This window comes from Numenius arquata, chromosome 11 (assembly GCF_964106895.1).
Source record: "Numenius arquata chromosome 11, bNumArq3.hap1.1, whole genome shotgun sequence".
NCBI classification, from domain to species: domain Eukaryota; kingdom Metazoa; phylum Chordata; class Aves; order Charadriiformes; family Scolopacidae; genus Numenius; species Numenius arquata.
Window position 1 is genome coordinate 42567904 of NC_133586.1, and position 21480 is coordinate 42589383.

Here is a 21480-nt window from a genome sequence, read left to right on the forward strand (position 1 = left end):
CTTAATACTTTTAATTGAGCTGAAAAGATTTATTTCTAACTACCTAACACCAACAAGTGCCCTCCACACCCTTGTTCCTGGAGGGACACTGCAATTATATTCAGGACTACGAGGAAAAGCACCAACACCACAAAACTCGGCAAAGTGATTACAAACATGGTCCCCCTCACAGATATTTGGCAGGCCAGGCACCCGCCCAGGCACCCTGACCAGCCTGTGCCCCGTGAGGAGCCGGCGCTCGGCACGCCATGGACAGGCCACCTGGCTCTCCCAGGCAGGAGGAACCGTGCCAGGCCGGCTCCCTCACAGCAGCAGCCCTTGCTCCCACCTCAGGCCTGCGCCACCCCCTCAAGCAGAGCCCCACTGAGGAGGGCACCAACCCTCAGGAGCACCACTAGTCCGACGGGCTGCCGAGGCGGATAGTACCGGCTGCCCCTCACCGGGACCGGCTGGCCCCTTACCGCGAAGGGGAGGAGACACCACCCCTCACACAGCGGGCAGGCGGGAAAAGCCCTTCCCTTCAGTCCCTTCCCGCGCATGCGCCGGCGACCCCTCCCCGCCAAAGCGCATGCGCCTCCCCCTCGGCCGCTTTGTGCCGCGCGGGGCCGCGCAGGCGCAGACGCTTCTCGTCCCCGTCCCGCCGGTCGGGCCGGTCCCGCTCGGCCCGAGACAAGGCGCAGGCGCGGCCCCGCCCAGAGACTGCGCATGCGCCCTTGCCCGCCCGGGTGTCCGCCTTCCCCCCTTTCCCCGTAGTGGGAGCCGAAGCGGTGACGTCAGGAGCGGCGGCCATTACACGGTCTGGTGCGAGGCAGCGGGCGGCAGAGCTGCAGCCGCGGGGAGCGGAGAGCGCCGCGCCGGCCGCCACACTCCCAGCGCTCCGGGACGCCTTCGCCGCCCCACCCGCTGCCGCCGCCGCCGTCGTCGTTTGGGAGCGCGGATCGTAAGGAGCCTCCGGTGTTAGTGTGTGGCGGCAGCAGGAGCCGGTGAGGAGGGGGAGAGCGGGATGGAGGAGAAGGTCTTCACCAAGGAGCTCGACCAGTGGGTGGAGCAGCTCAACGAATGCAAGCAGCTCTCTGAGGGGCAGGTGAAGAGCCTCTGCGAGAAGGTGAGGAGGGGCAGCGACGGCAGCAGGAGGGTCGGGGTCGCTGCGGGGAGGCGGCGCCCGGTGAGGAGAGCCCGCGGGGCCGGGGCGGCCGCTCGGCGGGAAGGAGCTGCCGGGCGGGGGGGAGGCGCCTTGCCGCCGGCTGGGACGCGGCCTGGGGCCTCTCGGGAGGCTCCGGTGGGGGCTGGCTGGAGCCCGAGCCGCCGGCGGGGGGTAAGCGGGCCGGGGAGCCGGGCGAGCTGCGGCCCCTCTGGCCGCTGTGCCGGGAGCCTGGCTCCGCCTCCCGCCTTTTCATCGCCTCCTAAAATGGCGCCGCGGCCGGGATTCTCGGGAGAGACCCCCGAGCGCCGCCGCCATCCCGGGGGAGGGGGAGCTCTCTTTGCCGTCCTGGGGCCCCGGGCGGCCTGGGCTGGGCCGGGGGAAACCGTGCCCGTCTGTCCGGCCGGTCGTGTGCGGAGGGAGGGTCGTGAGTGAATGGAGGCGACACACTGTCACGGTACGGTGAATGTTTTAAAGCAGCCCCCAAAGTGTAAGGTATTACAGCGAAAATAAAAGCTTATGGTGATCAGTCATAAATTACACGGGGCAAAGAGCTGAACGTAACAGCTTTGATTTTTTTTCTTTTCGTGATATAAGTAAGCACAGATGCATTTATCATTAATTGAAGAGTAGATGAGCTTTGGGGCTTCTGGTTTCTCTGAGTAAGATTCAGGGTTTCATGAAATTCTCAGAATAAACAGTTGAAATTCCCAAATTCTCAGAATAAACAGTTGAGATTCCCATATAGCTATTTATTTTTATGGTGAGGGGTTGAAAATGTTGGGACCTGGATGTTAGAGTGCTGTGCTGATTGAGGCATTTATGGTTTATAAAGGTCTTAAAATCAGCCCAGGATAGGTTGCCTTTTGAAATTCGAGGAAAAATTTGTTCTAGTAGCATCCAGCTGTGTTTTCCAGTTGGATTCTAATTCTGGATGTAACTTAATAGCTGAGCAGTTTTTTTTTTGTTACTGAAGGCTTTATGTATTCCTGCATTTCTAGACTGAAGGAAGTAATATTTGTGGATGGTTTGGGACCTGGAAATGAAGGAATATGGGAAGTTATTGATGTACTGTGTTCTAAAGAAACCTGTGTACCTGCCACAAGAAGTAATTAGAACATTTTAAATTTGGCATCGTGCCTTCAAATACTCCAGCATGTTGTTTTGGACGCAAATTGCTTCCAAAGGACTGTAAACTTATTAAAGAACTTGCAGTGTTTTTGACTAAATGGGTTCTCCCTCGAGTCCAAATTTGAGCTGACTAGTATTCTTGCAACTTAAAATTGTTACCGTTTCATACAGTTTGTATATTTTAAATTGTGTTGCAAGCAAGTGGCAGTGTCACCACCTGGCTATTTTTCATGTCCCTCTTTAATGACAGCGGTCCAGCTTCTTCCTTGTGTTGCTTTGTTGGAGAGGTGACTGTTCCACGTGCCATCATTTATAGACTTGATGGTACAGGGTCCCGAATACCGCGTGAGCGGGTGTGTTTGTGAGGTTGTATGGTAACTTGCAGGAGCATGAGGAATGTACAAAAAGCTTTCAGTTTACTGGGAGTTTTTAATAGGTGAGCAGTCAGCATGCCATTAGAAATTCCTTACAGAAGATACTGTAGTCCCAGTCATCATTGTTGCGCAAGACGCCATTTTCATTTTTTTCCAGTGAAAAATGGTAATAAGAGATATTTCTAGATAAATGTATAATGCTTGTCACAAATACTGGTAAATAAAAGGAAAGTTGGATGTCCAACTGCTGTGTTTTGAAAAGAGAGACCACAAGAATGCATGAGAGAAGTCTACCTGAAAAATACCATTTCTCAGTAACCTCCCATTTCCTCCAGTTGGGTGGGAATGACCCAGCTCCAGACCAAAGGTAGGATTTCTCTGGGTGGTGTGATCCTGGGCTTGAGCTGAAATTCCCTATCTCTGACTGGTTTGCAGTCAGCACTTTGCAGAGTCCAGCCACATGGGTGGTTATGTTAAGGAGAGGTGATTAGTTGCTGATAACTACAGGTGGGTTTACTGGGACTTCCTGCTAAGAGGAGTTCAGTTTCTACGTGGTTGCTGATGCAAGGAATTAGAAGCCGGCTGCCGAAATCCGAGTTTTCCATCAAGTCGTTTCTCAAAGCAGGGTGTTAGTAGAATTCTGTGCCCTCCTGCTGAGGGATAGCATGGGCTTTAACGCGTTTTCATGCTTCCAGCACTTGACTCTCAGAAACTTTGCTGAGTTGTGCTTCGTGTTTTGATTGTCTTAAGTAGTTTCATGGATGTAATCGCACCCAAAGGTTATGTTTTTCCATAAATGGCTTAATGTGTTAAGGATGGTGTCAAATATAGCTAGTGTTCCAAAGGACAGATAAAGACCCTACTAGGTATAAACTGTCACTCTTCACCAGGTTGAATTGTAGCTAGGGCTAGTTAAAATAAACAAATAACTAAGTAACAAATCTTTGTGAGGGCTTTTCCCTCATAACACTATTTGATTGGATGATCTTCCTGACTGGTATTTCTTGATCTGCTGGGACTTCATGTGTGCAGACTGGTGCCTGTCTAATAAGAATAAGCCTAAGGGCTCTCTTGTATTTCAGTATTGATATCTAAAGAACACAACATGCTATTTACAAACTTGATAATTAAATGTGGCCATTTGTGCATCCCAGTTACTTTCTTAGTGCATCCTACATTGTGCCTGGTTACCTGGTGGTGGTGGTAACTGGGCAGAAATGTCTTCTAAGTCTAGAAATAATTTGTAACCATGAATAATATCTAATGCTTTCACTGGTGATTTGAAAAAATATGAATCTCTGAGTGGCAGTTAAGTTATTCTAGACTTAATATGTGCTATATATTTTATGTTACATCTGTGTGTGCTTTGCTGAAGGATAAATATAAGTTTTGAAGAAGCAGTCAAAATGTACCCTGTATAGTCACTGTTACGTATCAGCAGTGTCCTGTTAACACTGAATTGTTTATTGACTGTTGTCTGTGAACAGAGGAGAAAGGAAGACCTTTATTGCCAGGTGAGGGCTTTTCCACTGGCCATTTTGAATGAAAGGATGCTGTTCTGGAGCACTGTTGTGAGGATGGAAGGAAGTGGTCTTGTCTCCTTGCTGTTGTGTGACAGTCTAAAAATGCATAGAGGAATGAGTTGAATTTGTGGATGGAGTCTCTATTGCTTATTTCAGAAGGTATCTAGTGCAGGTGGAGGGAGAGGCATCAGAATCTCTCCCCTGGAAATACTAGTCTGTAATTAAGTGAGTTTGAACATGGCATCCAGTTTTTAGAAGACAATTTGGTCATATGTGCTGTGGAGAGCGTTCAAGATTCTCTTCCCATGTGCTTGAATTGTTAGTAAAATACATCTGAATAGACAGTGCTGCTCTCCAAAATTTTTAAACTAAGTGAAGGGCTGGTACTGGTAAAGGCATTCAAGAAACCTTAATTTGAGCCTTGTCTCCTGCAGCTTTTGATCTGTAACAACAATCTTGGTTTTGATTTGTCACCAGTGCTGATTTTCATAGTATAAATATGTTTCTGGGCCATCCTATTCTCTGGTATGTACCTTGTTAATGATGTATTTTTAAATTTTTTTTTCCCATTGCAGAACTTCCACCTTTGTTTAACACCAGATCTTCCAAGTTAGATTTTCTGAGACTGTTGGCAGATGAGAACTACCCAAATATGCATGTACCCACTGCAGCTGTGTGAGCTGCATGGACTCCTTAAGTGCCTTAGTTTTGGGAGGGCAATATGTTACTGATGAATATTTCTTTGGGGTCAGCCCCCTCCGCTGCAATCAAAGTTCAGTTCTTCTAATGCATAGGCAAGTTTTGTGAATCTGGTGTTTTTACTCCTGTGTTTAAGCTATTACTGGCTTGACATGTCAGCCCTGCTTCTTTTTCAGGCAGAGGCAGGTCCCTTCTGCCTCCTCTGCTGTTGGGGAATTACCTTTCTTAGCTGATTATTTCTGCCCAGAATTGAATGTTTTAAACTATCCCCAGCTGCGTTTGCAAGGGCTTTTCCATTAGGTAGCTTTTGAATTTCTGTATCTTCATGCGTAACCATCACATAACTATTCTTCAAACTAAGATGATTGTAAAAATGAATGTTGCTATCTGAACTTGTTGTAAATCAACTGAAAAACCCGCCCCAGCAGAATTCCCAGCCTAGTGAGAGTTTCCGTGTGGTGGGCTGTGTGTTGGACAAGTTCTGTGTCCCTCCACCCCTTCTGCTGGCAGAAGGAGAATGTCTGGAAGACACAGCACTTCAGTTCCTTCTTGCTGCTGCATAGGCTTCTGGATTCATGAACAAGGAAACCTTTAATCTTCTGCCAGCGATGGGAGGACCCTCTTTAGTGGTTTCAGGGGCTGTGGGAGACCAGAAGGTGCTTTAGGACTCCTTTGCTGCTGCTTTGTTGAAGATACCAGGGGATCAAGCCATTGATGGATGCGTATAGTTATACCTTCCATCTCTGAGGAGTTACAGGTGTATTGTGAAAAGCTTTTTGTGACATTTTAATAACTGTGTTTTAGATTATTCTGGAACACTTCTACAAAAAAGATCCTTTCACTCCCAGTGTTCTGTGTGGTGGGGTTTTTTTTAATGGTTGGTAATATAAAATGGAAATTGTCTCTTTACACAAAAGGCATTTGAAGTGTCAAACTTGCCAGCCTTCTCACCTAGTCCTGATTATACTCACAACACTTTGATGTATGTATGAAATTGTCTTGTATGTGCCAATTCTTGTAGCTTCAGCAGCTTTCTAATTTTTTTCAATTCTAGGAAATTCTGTAAGATTGAGTTGTGCTGGCATGGGGTTGTTTTTTTTTCTAATTGCAATATTAGTTGTGATCAAATAACGAAAGACATTTTTGTGGTGTTTTAGGTGTTATTTTGGGCATAGCTTAAGATAATAGAAGTAAGCAGTAGTAAGGCAGGGAAAGTTCCTACTTGAGTTCTGCCATTTCAAGGCACTGATGGTGGATGAGGCCATGGATCGATGCCTTCTTCTAAATCCACCTGTGGTGAGGCTGTTGCCTCCTCAGATCTGATGACGGTGCTGCTCTGTCATTGCTCCCTGGCCATTTTCAGTTAGTCATTAAGGGTTGCCTTAAACAGTGTAATAACCTGCCCTGCCTGGCTGTGGCTGGCAGGAGGTAAGGAGGCCTCCTATGAAAGAGAATCAAAGAAGCAGTGATTGAATTTCTATCCTCGCTTAGGGACCCTTAAACAACAGTACACCTATATTCAGTAACACAGTTGTTGCCCTCCTTTCGGCAGTACGTGAAGCTGGAAAAACAGTTTATTCCTGGCTAAAGAATACTGGAGCTCAACTGCTCAGTAGTCAGGTCTCCAATATTTGTGCTGGGTATATTAAAAATACCTTCCAGTGTAGGCGTTACATGCTTCCTAGTTGGTTTTGAAGTACATTTCTTGAGTTTGACACACGCCTACCCCAGCTTCCAGTCAGTCTCCTGACTGGACTCACTGTGCCTACCTGCGGTTGGAGTTCTTTGAGCAGAAGAGTTGAGAACCTTTTGAGTTTTATCTCCAAGTCCAGCTTCGTGTATCCAGCACAATTAGTTTGGGAATAGCTTTAGCTTATTTGGTCTGTTTTAACAATTTGAATGATACAAAATGAATGTGGGACTGAAGATCATCTCTGTGTAAGTGGTCAGCTTCATGCTCTTGCTGTGTTTCTTGGATCTCCTATGTAGAGAGGAAGGCATCTGGATTTCCTAAGCTATTTGGTCTCTTATATTTTTTAAAAAGATTTTTCTAGATTTTGATTGTCCTGTAATGCAAAGGTAAAGTCACTAAGATCTTTTGTATGAAGCAAAATAATGACATTGATTTCTTCCAGAGGAGCCCCTTCCCATCCTTATTTTCTATGTGCTCTTGTCAACTGCTGATATTTAAATAGCAGTTCCTCTTTCCTTCTCCCAAATCTGCTTCTGAGGGAAAGATCACTCCTTTTGGTTACGCTGAGTATGTGAGAATGCTAATGATTTATCCAAATTGAAGTTAAGGAGGCTATCAAGGCGCTGCGAGTGGTGTCAGTCATTGCTTTGTAATACGGGGGATAGAGGGTTATTTGCCAAAAAATTACTGCTTGCATGCTTGCTTGTGGAGCTTCTGGAATTTACAGGAGAAAGAGGAAGGTGTTTGTCTCATTTAATCTTACACACAGTACTGGTGTTAGGCTTGATCTTCTGCTTGGCCAACCTCTTCTGTTCAACTGGGCTCTCTTCTAACCAAACAGAAATTGCCGAAGGAGGAAGGGAGCAGATGTTGCTGAGTTGGTGGAGCAGTGAAGAAGGGCACTTTGCTGTGTGTTGTGAAATGCAAAGCTGATTGGATTGTATGCTTTTTTGTTCACTGACAAATAGTCATTGATACATAAGTTACCATACTTTCATTTTGTGTGCTCTGAATTATAATAAAACTTCTGAGTTCATTTGTTAGTTCTACTTGCCCTGTCCTAAGAAAATTAAGGGCTACAAATTCAGTGAAAAATGTGTAGCTAAAGCTGTGACACTTTGACCAGGTGTGGCTTGTTTTGCTTTCCTGAGTTCTAAACCTTCAGGATTGCTGGTACTGAAAGAGGTTAGAAATGGAGTTATAGGCACTAGTTATAAACCAAAGAGGAAGCAGATTGGTTATTTTCTGTTTCAGTCCTGGGAAAAGAGTATTTTGCTGCTGCGGCTGCTTCTGTGTAGATGGAAATCCTGTTTTTACTTACTTTAGTATACTAAACAGATAAATGTCAATGGGGTGCTTTATATTTTAATTTTATTCCTGCTTATACATTCACATGGCACTCCTTAGTGGGTTCCGAAGATCAGCATAAATCAGTTTCCCATTTGTCCCCTATGTAATGTGACTGCTGTCCTATCTTCCTCGCAAAAGGGTGATATTGGAGGCCTGTTTTCTCTAGCTTTGTTTAAAATGTCAGACAGTGAATGAAAATACCTTTTTTTCCCTCTAACTGTGGTGAGCCCATCTTTTGTCTGAACGTGTTCTCTTTTCTCTGCAAGTAAAGAGTGGGGGGAAGACCTTAAGTTGGAGGAGACAAATGCATTGACTCCGCAGAAGACTTGCTGACTGTAATGGATGACTTTGCTTGCAACTGGAATCTCTTCCAGGCCATGATGTTTGGCCAGCTAAAACCAGTGTTCATCCCAATTAGCTGATCATTGTGCCTTTAGTCACATCCTGTGCATCTTGACGACAGGAAATTATGGGTGGGGTTGAAGTCTTCAACCTCATCAAAATATCTTTATGGTAGCTCCAAATACCTAATACTTTTTTTTTTCTTGGTTACAGTGGATGCTTCTGAGCACACATGTTACTAGACAGCGTGGTGGGCTGCAGGTGTGAATTCTGGTCTGCCAAGAGTGACACATTGCCATCTGCAACCATGTCTTTGGAGCTGTGTTGTCTAATTAAAGTAATAGTTGTATTTCCTTTACTGAGTTAGTGGTAATCTTTTGATAAGTGCTTTATAGCATTGGATCGCTGCTACGCAGCAGTTTCAGGCATGGCTCTACAATTCTACAAAGGCACAGTAATGTTTATTGCATTTTTGTTTTTGATGTGCCTCAGAGTTTTTCAGGGTAGATACTTAGTTTGAGCTGTCAGAGCTCCTGCTAGAATGTAGGGATCTAAGAAGGTGTAGGAGTAATTGAGAAATAACTGGTATGTTCCGGAAAGAAAAAGGAGTTTGGGTACAGATGAATTCAGAGTTTGTTTTTTTTTTTTTTTCCCAGAAATGGACCACTTTAAATGATTTCTATGAGGCAAGGTTGATGATGTGCTCTGTTCACGAGGGAAACTCACTTTTTTGCAGTGTAGAGAGAGAGAGTGGGTGGATTATAGCCTTTAAGGCACTTGACTCTTAAGTGTCAAGGTATTTAGGATAAATGTGGTATTTCGGATAAAAATATATACAGGGAAGAGGGGAAATAGGTACCTCTGCATACATACAGCCCCTGCATCTCATTAAATTAAATTGTGAAGATCTGAAAATCAAATGGTAGTAGCTTTACTGGTCATACAGTGTTTTTTAAATTCTTATCCCTGACTGTTCATTATAAAATGCAGACTTTACACTTGGATCTTGCATTGTCTTAAAACAGTCAAGCTAATCTTTGTATTTTAAGAAGTGTATTGCATAGAAGATGTGCTTTATAAACAAAGGCAAGAAAAGAGTGCTTTACTGTTCATCTGGCCGTTTAGAAGATGTGCAGCAGTCCAGGAAGGCTTTAATTCTTAAATACTAGGTTATATTTTTATTGCTTTACGATAAAGCGAAAATGTGTCACTTTCTTGTGTGTTTAAACCAATATTGGTTTTATTCTTCTTGTCTTCTGGGATTGTACAAGTTGCCTCTTTCTAGTGAAACAGCTGAATAAGCCAATATTTCAAATATCAAGTAGGAACGAATTCCAGTCACTGTGACTAAGCTGAAGTGTATTTGATATGTGCTCAGTGTTTGAACTTTGAGATTGCTCTAAGTAAAATACGTGACTTTCCATCTCAGCAATCGTTGTTTATGACAGCTTTTTACTTAGTTCTTCTTGTGAAACTGTGTCTTAAAGCTACATATTTTTTCTGCATTAGACTACTGGTGCTTTGCTGTAAAATTACCATTTATCCATTTGAAGTAATGGGTTCTTTTCCATCTTCGTCTGTATCCGTTTATATTTGATTTTTAAATCTGACAGTGTAGTGGTGGAAAAAATAGTTAAACTGATTTGAAGGTAGGGCCTGTAACTGTAATGTAGTAGGCTGTTGATACTGTTTTTCTTACATTTATTTGTCTTTTTAAATTGTAGACTACCATCAAGTTAAACTTTCTGTAGTGTGGGGTGCTTAGGAGGATTGAAGTTGTACAGAAGTTCAGGGCTGTCTTAATATTAAGAATTATTAAGACCTGAAAAAAGCCTGAGAAATAAAAGCACTGATAAGTGCTCAAGAAAAATCTGTTTCAGAATTGTGTAACTGTTTGTCCCAGTGATAGGCAGTGAAACCTGGATGTTTCAAAATGTTGATGTCAAAATACTGCAAGGGTATTGCATTATTCTCCTTTTTGGCAATAGGTCACTGGGGTTTTGAAGTGCAAGGAATCAGGTGTGTGTCTCTTCCCGTGTTCTCCCTCATCAGGGAGTTTGACCAAGGAGTATTTTCTGGTACTGAAGGCAGCTGGAATATCTACAGCTTCCCCTCCATGAGGAAGTGTCTGAGAGCTGCTGGTGGGAAGCCCGGTTTGAGGGGAGGATGGACAGGGATGGACCAGGAGGGAGTTGGGGGATGTGGCTGAACAAGGAGCATCATTGTGGGTCTCGGGGAAGGGATCAATAAAGAGGGAGTGGAACCAGATGAGGTTGTTCAGGGCAGCGTGTGCTGCACGACAAAGTCAGGGTCACAGATGCTTCGGTAGTATTAGTGACAGCTTGCCTTTGTGAAATTGCAGTGTTACGTGTAGTGTTGTCTTACCAATTTGTGGGTTTGTTATGTTATGGTATATTAAAACAATTTTTGCCCTACACTTTTATAGGAATGAATCTAATGTGGAAATTCAGGGTATGGTTGATGGACCACTTGTTGGTGGCTTGTTTTCAAGGTGTTATTTTTTTCCACTTTCAGCTCTGGTGAAGCTCTTCTGTAGAGGCAAGTTTACAGTTTAAGCACTTCAGTATATGCCACTGTTAATGCTGTGGGACACAATAAGACTGCAGATGGATTAAGCAGTTCATAAGACAGTATTTCATGAAACTTGTGTCAGAACATGAAAATACCAAAATCCCTGCACCAGCATTCCTTCACCATGGGATTTAAATAGAGATTGCTGTTTTGCAAGTTGACCTGGAACAGTCTTTTTCCATCAGAGTAGCTGTCTGACTTATCTATGTGTTTGGTCATATGCATATCTGAGTGATTTAATATTTCAAAAACTGAGGAAGCAACATCTCCGTTGCTGAGAACTGTGCCATTTTAATCTCGGTCACATAAACGTTGCATACCTTTGATGAAAAATGAATGCTGCCTTCTTTGTGCAATGCTTCCAGTGTGTGAAGAAAATACGGCGCTAGAAAGCATTCTAATTAGAGTAGGGTTGTTTTATACCAAAGCGCTATAAGTATCTGTAACGTTCTCTGTCAAAAGAAGAATTAAGATGGCTAATGCTTCTGAATGTAATAGCGTATTAGAAGAGGCTAAGACTGTTAAAATACCTTCAAAACATCCGGTGAGTGTCACTGCATTAAAATGAACTTAAGTCAGGCTATCTTAAAATAAATCTACACTTTTAGCATCTACCACAAGCCAGCAATGACCTATCTTTAGTACTAGGCACTGCATGAGTGGAAACTGTCATATGAGGTTGACTTTTGGTGTAAATCTGGCTGCAGAGAGATTTAACTCTGCAATATCTAAGGCTCTGGGTTGTGCAGGGTGCTTAACCGCAATTCCATCTTTGCATTTCTTTCCAGTGTTGAATAAAATCTTGAATTTCATGAGTCTCCATCATTAAACTGTGTGTTGCCAGGACTTTTCTGGTTTGAAGTGGTGACCGTGGTCACGGTGAGCCTGGGCAACGTGCAGGAACAGTGAGACCGCTTTTGGAGGCATCAGTCACTGTCCTGCTCATGGCTTCGTGAACGGATGGAAACTTGGACGCAGCAGCCTGTTTCTTAGTAGCTTGGCTCATGTCAATAACCAGTATTTAATCTTCTATTTAGATTTTAACTTCAAATGTTTCTTTCCTGACCTTCTAAAATCTAATGCTCTTCAGATTATGATGATTTTTTTTCTAGTGTCTCAAAATATTTCTTTGCTTAGCAGAAACACCCCCAAAAAATTAGCATGCTGCCCCCAAAAATGAGTATATTTTCAAACCTATGAGGTTAGGTTAGAAAAAGTTAAGAAAAATGAGCCTAAAATGAATGTGGGGTTGCTCTTCCATCTCTTATACTGACATACAGAATATTTTTGTTACGGTGTGGCCTGTGCATAGATGGGATTTGGTGCTATTTCTGCAAATCCTGGGTTATAATATAATTTTTTTATATATCCTTTTTATTCTGGTAACGAGGTAAAAAAGAGATCCTTTTTGAATAGGAACATTGGCGGTTGAAAGGCATGGAAATCTTTGTAGATGGTAACGTGTAAACGTGTTACTATTTATATTTCTAATACCGTCTTGATTTAGAAAATTATTGTGGTGTGTGTTTAGTGACTGTTCTGAGAACAAACTGTAACAACTGGCAGTGTGATGGTATGATTAAGGAATTATTGCGTTACTTCAAAATTACCTTTCTGGTGGATGCTGTATTTAGCGTGTGCTTCTTCATGCGAATTGCCTTTGTCTGCGACTTTTATGTATGCAATTTTGTGGGAAAAATGGTGAAGTTTCCCTACTTTGGTTTATAAAGACCCAACCCGGTGTTAGTACCTAAACACGCAACTTGTTCAGAAAGAGCGTGCAGGTAATTGCTACTCTGCAATTGCTGATACCACTGGGTGTTAGTTACGTTCTTGCTTCTGCTTCATGTGGGATTCTGCCTTTGCATTCAAAGCTGTAGGTGTAGATGGGAGGCACATAGTCTTGTGAAGCAAGACATCCAAAGTGTAAAACTCCCTAGGAGCTTTTACTAGTTTTTAGATTTAATTTTTCCAAATACTTAACAAAATTCTTCAGTTCCAGGGGTCACGATCGTTGTTCTATGGTTCATGGAACCATTTTTGTAGGAAGTCTGAAGTTTTTCTTATGCTGGAAATTATTTCTGAAATACTCTCCTCAAGGAGGAAAAAAGACCACCAAACCAAATTTCTGTTAGTAATACAGGGTTGCATAAAGAAAAATCTTATTTTAAGTAAAGATAAACTCTTACCTCAAGTGATTCCAACAAGGAAGAGACAAGAATTCATAAAGAGAGCGGGTGGTGGTAGAGAGCTGGAGGTGGTAGAGCATACTTTGAATAAAATTTGTAGACAAACTCAGAATTTATGTGTTCTTTGTTTTTCTTTTATAGGCTAAAGAAATTTTGACAAAAGAATCTAATGTGCAAGAAGTGCGATGTCCAGTCACAGTCTGTGGAGATGTCCACGGACAATTTCACGACCTCATGGAACTTTTCAGAATTGGAGGCAAATCACCAGACACAAACTATTTGTTTATGGGGGACTATGTTGACAGAGGCTATTATTCAGTTGAAACAGTCACATTGCTTGTAGCTCTTAAGGTAATTTTTCTTCTCAGTTGTACAATTCTGTATAAAACATGTATAATTACTATCCTGACTATACTTTTAATATCTATTACTACTTGCACTGCATTGGTATTATTGGTACAGAACGTGAAATGTTGACTGTCTTAGTTTTCTAAGATACTTCTGAAAAATAAAATTAATCTTCAGGTGCAAGCATTTTCTAAAATGAGTTCTGTGCTTATTTTTTACTTGCCAAAGTAGCAATCTTTAAGAATTTGCTCGGAGAGATCAGCTTAATGCACAGATATATTGAATTCCATTAGTAACAATAAATAAAATTGGTAATTCATCTCAAAAGTATCTGGCAGCTGAAGATTTAAATGAGTTACCCTTTCTTTTCTCAAGGGTTATAAGTGAATCTTCATCTTAAAAAGGGTTTGGTTTTTGTAGCTTTATTGACATATGACGGGGTGAGGGGTGCAAATTCTCTTCTTTGGGAACACACGTATTTTAATGCCTCTAAAATAAATTGTTATGTTCAGGTCCGTTACCGTGAACGTATCACAATTCTTCGAGGGAACCACGAAAGCAGGCAAATCACACAAGTATATGGTTTCTACGATGAATGTTTAAGAAAATATGGAAATGCAAATGTTTGGAAATACTTTACAGACCTTTTTGATTACCTGCCTCTAACTGCCTTGGTGGATGGCCAGGTATGTTGAAATTTGACAAATTTAAATGTTACTGGTTGTAAAGGGAGCTATTAATGCTGAATTCTATCAGCTCTCAGCTTTAAAGGAATCTCTTGCAGATTTTTTCCTAATCACTTATACTAAGCAATTATAATTGCACTGATAATAATTAATATAAATAAATGAGAGAATCTTCATATCTCTAACTCTTCCAGATTTTCTGTCTACATGGTGGCCTCTCCCCATCGATAGATACACTGGATCACATCAGAGCACTTGATCGCTTGCAGGAGGTTCCCCATGAGGTACTGAAAAATAATTTTCTAAACTCAAAGGATTCCTGATTCAGCATATATTGTGTGTTTGAATACACAGGCCAGAAGTGAAATTCTAAACAGCTTAGCAGTATGAAAGTACGCATCTTCCTGTTATTTTTTGAAGGAAAAGTAAGAGGCGTGTTCTTGCCAAAAGAAAAAAATGTATTTTAGTGTGTTTAGAATCTCAACAGGTCCCACTTAATGATCTTGGAGGCAAGACCTAGTTCTATGAAAATTCTTCATTCAGATTAACTTATTGATAGTATTTTAAGTGTTGACTGCGCTGGCTGTTGTAGTTGATAGGCATTTTATTTAAAGTGTTAAAGAGATGCTGCAACAAGTTCTGTAGGGGTGGGGAGTGTTTGTAGGTTTTTTGTGGAGCTGTTTTATTTTTCCCACTCAATTTCTAAAAGATCTTCTACGTCTCTTACAGGGTCCGATGTGTGACTTGCTATGGTCAGATCCAGATGATCGCGGTGGCTGGGGAATTTCTCCTCGAGGTGCAGGTTATACGTTTGGACAGGATATTTCGGAAACCTTTAACCATGCTAATGGCCTTACGTTGGTTTCAAGAGCTCATCAGTTGGTAATGGAGGTGAGCAGGATCGGACAGCCTGGGTGTTCAATCCCCTGATTGTGGTGTTGGTGCATTAATACCTTGCTGTGTGTGTCAAACAACTGATAATCCAGCTGAGAGTCTTCCAGAAACTCTATTTTGACATTATTCATGTCCTACTGAAGGAGTTTCTCAATTTGACAGTGGAGTAACCTTTATTTTTGGCCTTTTTTTCTGAAAAGTTACAGTAATGTCATAAAACAGATTTAATACTAGATGTGTTACTGCATTTCTGTGTAGGTAAAAAGGTTCTTAAACATAAATGCTGAGTCCCTTGGTAAGAAAATGCACACATATTTGTGTGCCTTGAAGAAAAGGTATATTTTTTTGTTTTACCTTAGATGTGTGGTTTTGTTCTTAGTCTCTAGTTATCCCTGGCAGTAAAGATTTTTTTAAGTGTATGTCTGGATTCTGGTTTTGGTGACTGCAGCTGAAGATTCAGAATTCAGTGTGTGTTTTCAGAATTGCTGTTTAAATTTTTAACATCAATGCAATAGAGAATTCTTGTTGATTTTTTAAAAAAATATGTTTAGCTCATGCTTATTAGTAAAAAGCAACATATAAAGGCCAAAATTCCCTATTGCCCTTTTTTTCTCAAGACAAAGATACAGCCTTAATATTATTTAAAATGAGTACAAATGCCACCTAGGGTTTTGTGCATTAAAAATTCAGTTTAGTGGTCAGATGGTTATATGGGGTACAATGAACCTGATTCTTAGAACTACCTTTTTTTTTCTCTCCAGGGGTACAACTGGTGCCATGATCGGAATGTAGTAACAATTTTCAGTGCTCCAAACTATTGCTACCGTTGTGGCAACCAGGCTGCAATTATGGAACTTGATGATACTCTAAAATACTCCTTGTAAGTATGCTTAAAAATAAGATTTACGTTGCACATGATTTTAAGGTAGTTCCTGTAGCAAGACACCGATTAGTTATTGTGTTAAGGTGTGGGGTTTTTTCTTACCTGCTTCTGGGAGGTGAAGTGAGTGTGGAATTGTTGGGTGAGCCCATCTCGAGTCTTAGTCATGTATCTGGAACGGTTGTTGCTGACGTCTCTTTTCTGTCAGATTAAAGTGAGGCTCCTCAGTTTTGTTTTATAGAACGAGTTTAATGAAATACTATAGAGTTGTGTGATTGGAGAGTAGGAGTGCTCTGTCACATCTGAGGTAATGCCCTCTTATCTAGGGCAAGACTTGTAGAATCTTGGGATTCCTCACGTTAGGGTGTCGCCTTGTTTTAATGAGGTTTCTAGTTAATTTCCTCAACAGCAACTTCATTGCCAGAAAAGGAGGCAAAAGCATTGGGTAAACTGCCCCCTTTGACAATTACTGGCGCTTGACCTTTCTAAATGTATACTAATGTTTGACCAATTTACGAGTCTTTAAGCTAAGATTCATTTCTCTCCAGTCCATAGTAGTAATCATAAGGGGAGTTTAAAATAAGGGGATTATAAATACATATTAATAGAAGGAGTGGAAGAAGTTGAACACTTGTTCTAGAAGACTTTAAATGGTAGAAAAAGACTTCACCTGGGTTAAGACTACTGCTGCTGTTGACGCACATAAAAAACATACCTGAAAGTAAAGCGAACTCCTGTGGTTTCATTAATCCCTGTGCTTTTCAGTTTGCAGTTTGATCCGGCGCCGCGTAGAGGTGAACCGCATGTTACTCGTCGCACCCCAGACTACTTCCTGTAAAGAGATTTTAGACCTGTACAGTATTGCCATGAACCGTATGTTGACCTAAAGAAAATGGGAAGAGCAACAGTAACTCCAAAGTGTCAGAAAATATTTAACATTCAAACTTGTTTTCACATGGACCAAAAGACGTGCCATATTCAAATACAAAGCCTCTTGTCGTCAACAACTGTGACCACTTTAGAATGAACCAGTTCATTGCATGCTGAAGCAACATTGTTGGTCAAGAAACCAGTTTCTGGCATAGCGCTATTTGTAGTTACTTTTGCTTTCTCTGAGAGACTGCAAATAATAAGATGTAGACATTAACACCTCGTGAATACATTTAACTTTCCATTTAGCTTATAGCTTTATTCAGCATGACTGTAGATAAGGGTAGCAGCAAACAATCATTGAAGCTTAAAGAACATTTTTAAAATAAGTACCAAGGCCTCATTTGTTCTGAAACTGTTTGTTTGTTTTATTTTCAGGGAATACTGTTTAATTTAATTGTATTGATTTTTTTTTTTTTTTGTCTGCACTCAGTTCCCTCTTCCACTCTTTGCCCTACCATATTGTCCCTTGTAATTGTCCAAGGATAGTGAATTACTTTGAACAGAACTGTTTTTTTCTGTAAAACAATGTTACTGCAGGACAGAGCTGCAGTGTTTTTCATAATAAACTTGTGAACTAAGTATGGAAAAACGTCAAATCCTAATTGCATCTCAGGTCAACTGTGGCTTAATAAACTTAATGCGTAGCTGGATGGGGTTTATAAACTCGCCTAGAAATTTCCACCTTAAATAACTAAAACGGAGGTGATTTGGACTGTGCTGGAAAACTCTGACCTTTTGAATTGTGTCCCAGGGAGGTGCCTGGTCCTTGATGTCACCAGCTGAGAACAGACCTCGCTTGTTACTGACGTGTTGTGCTCTTTCCCTCTCTGTGCTCTACTGAAATAGTCAAAAATGGAAGAATATAGGATAACTCAGTGGATTGAGTGTGGCTTTTTTCCAAGTGTAAATCTAAATCTGAGTTACGGAAAATGTAGGTGCTAATACTTCAAATCATTTTCTGAAAAACTAAGAATAAAACCAGTTTTCAAAATATTAAAGGAAATAACTTGAAATTTAGTACTATGTGCTACAGACTTCAAATTCCTTGGGCACAATATAGATTTTGCAACAACATAGAGGATTTTTTTTTTTTAACTGATTGCTTTTAAGAAAAGTACACAAATTTTACAAATGTCCCAGCTTACCTGGAGGCGTGGTCCTGGACACACTTTCTGGGGGCTTTCTTGCTTTTCTGCTGGCAGGCAGCTTAATTCTCTGACTTGCCAGGAAGGTGCTGCATTTCCCCAGGTGTTACTTCATCCCTTTCTGAAAGGCTTGGGTCGTTGCCTTTTTCTTTTTTTTTCCCTTGAGCAAAAATTACGATTTTTGGTCTCTTGTAGGTTGGATTCTAAATGGTTTCTGGAGAACGCTCAGTCTCCTGCAGTTTGATCTCCTATAGGAAGAAGTACTTGCTAAAAATATGTGCATCTGAAGTGTCTTTTTTTAGCATCTTGGGAACTTTTGCTTTGATCACTATTAAAAAAACCCACCCTTTGCTGTAGAGAGAACTTCACTTTCATTTCCTTTCGCTTGCCATTCTCTGTAATGTTTCTGTAGCTAGAACTTTGTGCCGTAATTGACACCATTCCTTCAAGGGTAATGACTTTGCCCTATTTTCTGTTTTCCCTGGTACTTTAATTGCTGTGACTCATCTCCTGCTCTGGGGGGGAGCAGTCGCTTCATTTGTTCAGTTTCTGTAAGCAAACGCAAGCAGTTAGTAAAATCAATGGAAAAATGTTAAAAATCACTCCACTTCTTGCACTTTCCCCCATAATTGTGCTTTCACTGGCCGTTTGAAGAATTCGTTGAGATTATCACGCTGCAAACAGAAAAACGTTAACTCTGATGGAGACTGGCCACCAGCAGTGCTAAATAGCAAAAAAAACATGTTTGGAAGATTCAAGAGGATAAGGAAAATTCAAGTAGAAATAACTCCTGTTTGATTGATTTGTTGGTAACTGATTGATTAAAGTTCACCCAAGCAAAAGCTGCCTGCAGAGAAATGAGCGTGATTAGGGTTTGTACTCGTTTTAGAGACCAGTGTTTATGTTTCCTCCTTCACTACACAGACTGGTGAATTCCATGAAATGTGAAATCCCTGGAAATCCTGTATTGTGGTAGTTCAGTATTTTTGAAAGTGGGATAGTTAAACCCAGGCTGATGTCAAGGTTTGACTTGTCGGAAGGCGGCTGTCAAGGAAACTCAGCACTTTTCTACAACTACAGACTTTTCTAAGAACTTCCTCTTTTTTGTTCCGTTTCTCAGAATTTGGATAGAGTCAGTGGAGTCTTGTTGTGGGACAGACTGGGGAGAGTTTTGAGCTTTCCATATTGCATTTTATTTAAGTGACACTTAACTGGCGTCCTGTCATTTGACCGTTTATCTGAGTTTGTGGATCAGACTGAAGTGAGCACCCTTTGTTTGTGGTCCTTCTGGACTAAAGGATTATTAAGTCCAAAAGAAAAGACAAAAACACACTCCTACACAGGAAAATGTTCAATAACTTCATTTTTTTAAAGGAAAAATGGGATGGATGTGAAGTGTATAGATTGTCAGGTGTTTTCCCCTTCACGCTCTTCTACATTTCATTTTCAGAAAGTAATTGTTCATTAAGAGCCTGGGACCTAGTCTTTGCTCTGGCAATTTAGAAATTCAGCCTGATTCTTAAAGGCAAAGGATTTCCTTCTTTCCTACGAACCCACAACTCTTATCAAAGTACTAAGTTTATCTGGGGCCTTTTTTCATAGTTCAATAAACACATTGCTTTGTTTTTCCCCCTTTTACCCTTCCATCTTCATTTCCTTGGTAACTCTGGATGCAGCTCCCTCTGTGGGAGGAGCTGTGCCCTAAGGAACAGGAGGGGCTGAAGGATAAATGCACTTGTTCATTCTGGAAAAATGGTCTGTAAGACGAGGCGAATGTCATCAAATCACAATTTTGAAATTAAATGCTGCTCCAAATTCAATTAATTGAAGGTGTGGCTACGCTCTCACCACCTCCTTCATGCACTGTTCATCACTCACTAATTAATTGCATTTGTCTGTGTGCTGAGCGCTCAGGGAAACTCAAGCCATGTTTTAGTGCGTTTTGCGTAGGTTAAAGCAAAGTTTTACCCAGGAGAAATGGCTTTTTAGTATTGTTTTTTGCAACCATGTGCATGGTTTTTGAAGTCCAGTGGAATGCATAGGGTGCCTTCTGTGTGCTACAGGCATCGCTCCGCGGAGTATTGGTTCTCTGCGGGTTCCAGGAGAAGGTTGGAAGCTGGCAAAACGTTAAGTAAAAAATTACCCTGGAGTGTAGAAATCTTGCAGTCCCCGTGAATACGCTAAAAAAGCCCTGCAGAGTCCCTGAGTCAGCCTCCTGTGGTTTTTTAAGAAGTTATTTCGGTGCTGTAACTCGTTTGGCTGTGTTGCTTCTGGATGAGAATAAAGGCAAGCTGCTCTCTTGAGCAAGGGACTGGAGTTCTCTGGCACATCTACAGGAAAAAATAAAAAGGCTGAAACAGCAGTTTTGGTTTTGAATTAAGCTGTGCTGCATGTTTTAGCCTTTTAAAACCTGTGCCGTGTCTTAAAAGCTTTCTCCTGATCTGTTAATTACTCTGTGATGAATAGAACGCTTTTGGATGAAGATTAACTGATTGCTGCTGGTGTATAAAACATTAATCACTAATAATGCCTAAATATTATATAATTAGTCTTAATTTGGGAAACGTTTAAAACCTAGTTGGACATAGTTTTTAGAATAGGAGGGCACCGTAGTGCTGGAATGGGTTCACCGGCCAGGCTGTGGAATATCCGGCCTGGGCATTTTTCTGGGCTAGGAAAAGCTGGAGCTGGGCCAGCGCTGGTGCCAGCGCCGCTTCGGGGAGAGCAGAGTCCTTCCAGCTGATGTTTTTGTGTTTAGAAATGTAAGATCTTACCGGGTCACAGTACTGGAGATTCGGGACCGGTGGTTGCCCTGTTGCCTCCTCCATTAAACCCCTGTGAAGCTGTTGAGGCTTCTTTGGTTGTGGTCAACTAGAAATAAATGGGGTGTGTTTTTGTTCCAGTAGCTTCAAATCGGTGTCGGTTTGGTTTTGGTGACCCCCTGGCCCTGGGGATGGAAAAGGAGCAGCGCAATCGGGGGTGAGTATCCCCCGTGAAAACGTGCAGGCAGGCGCTTCTGATAACACTCTCCTTTTTGCAGGTGTTTGTATCGTTGCACAGAGTTCTGTAAATCAAACTAAACCTTTGCTACTTGGTTGCCTTGACTTCTGTATGCACCTTCCTCATCAGATTTCCCCCAAACACCACTGGGGATTTTTTGGAGGGTTTGGGGTTTTTCCTGATTTTTATTAAATATATAGACTGCCTTCTGGATGAGGCATTTAAAGACCAAGTGCTGAGCTGTTGAAGAGGAGTGTACTTTTAAAACTGCCAATTGCACGATCGATTGGGCTGAAAGGCTTTACCCTGGGTCCCAACTGCCTTTGTTTTTCAAGCAGTTTGATAAAACCACCCACACCCCCTGCCTAATCCTCAAAATTTGTGTCAAAACCCCTTCTTTATCACAGGAGTGGCCAATGAGTGCTCTCTTCTGTCCCTTTATATAAAGAAAAAGGGGGGAGGGGGGGGCTGGCAGAGCTGTGTCCGAGGGGATACTACAGTGCTGGTTCCATGCTTGACCCAGTTTGCAGCTTCTCTCCTTTTCCCCTGCTGTGTCTGTC

The 21480-nt window shown here is 41.8% G+C and overlaps 1 protein-coding gene across 1 annotated transcript; it reads left to right on the forward strand.

Annotated features, from left to right (window-relative positions):
* The first annotated feature begins 761 nt into the window (after positions 1-761).
* Positions 762-20225, forward strand: PPP2CA (protein phosphatase 2 catalytic subunit alpha). The gene is made up of 7 exons (XM_074156188.1): positions 762-1105; positions 13176-13385; positions 13895-14068; positions 14263-14352; positions 14798-14959; positions 15724-15842; positions 16608-20225. Exons 1-7 carry the CDS (start codon positions 1004-1006, stop codon positions 16678-16680), a joined length of 930 nt encoding a protein of 309 aa, XP_074012289.1. The 5' UTR covers positions 762-1003; the 3' UTR covers positions 16681-20225.
* Positions 20226-21480: the final 1255 nt, after the last annotated feature.

Excerpts from the sequence above, each read along its gene's own strand:
- PPP2CA (XM_074156188.1), top strand. The coding sequence starts at position 1,004 with ATGGAGGAGAAGGTCTTCACCAAGGAGCTCGACCAGTGGGTGGAGCAG. Across the intron at positions 14,960-15,723 it reads CTCATCAGTTGGTAATGGAG|GGGTACAACTGGTGCCATGA; the intron begins GTGAGCAGGATC and ends TTTTCTCTCCAG. Across the intron at positions 15,843-16,607 it reads GATACTCTAAAATACTCCTT|TTTGCAGTTTGATCCGGCGC; the intron begins GTAAGTATGCTT and ends TGTGCTTTTCAG.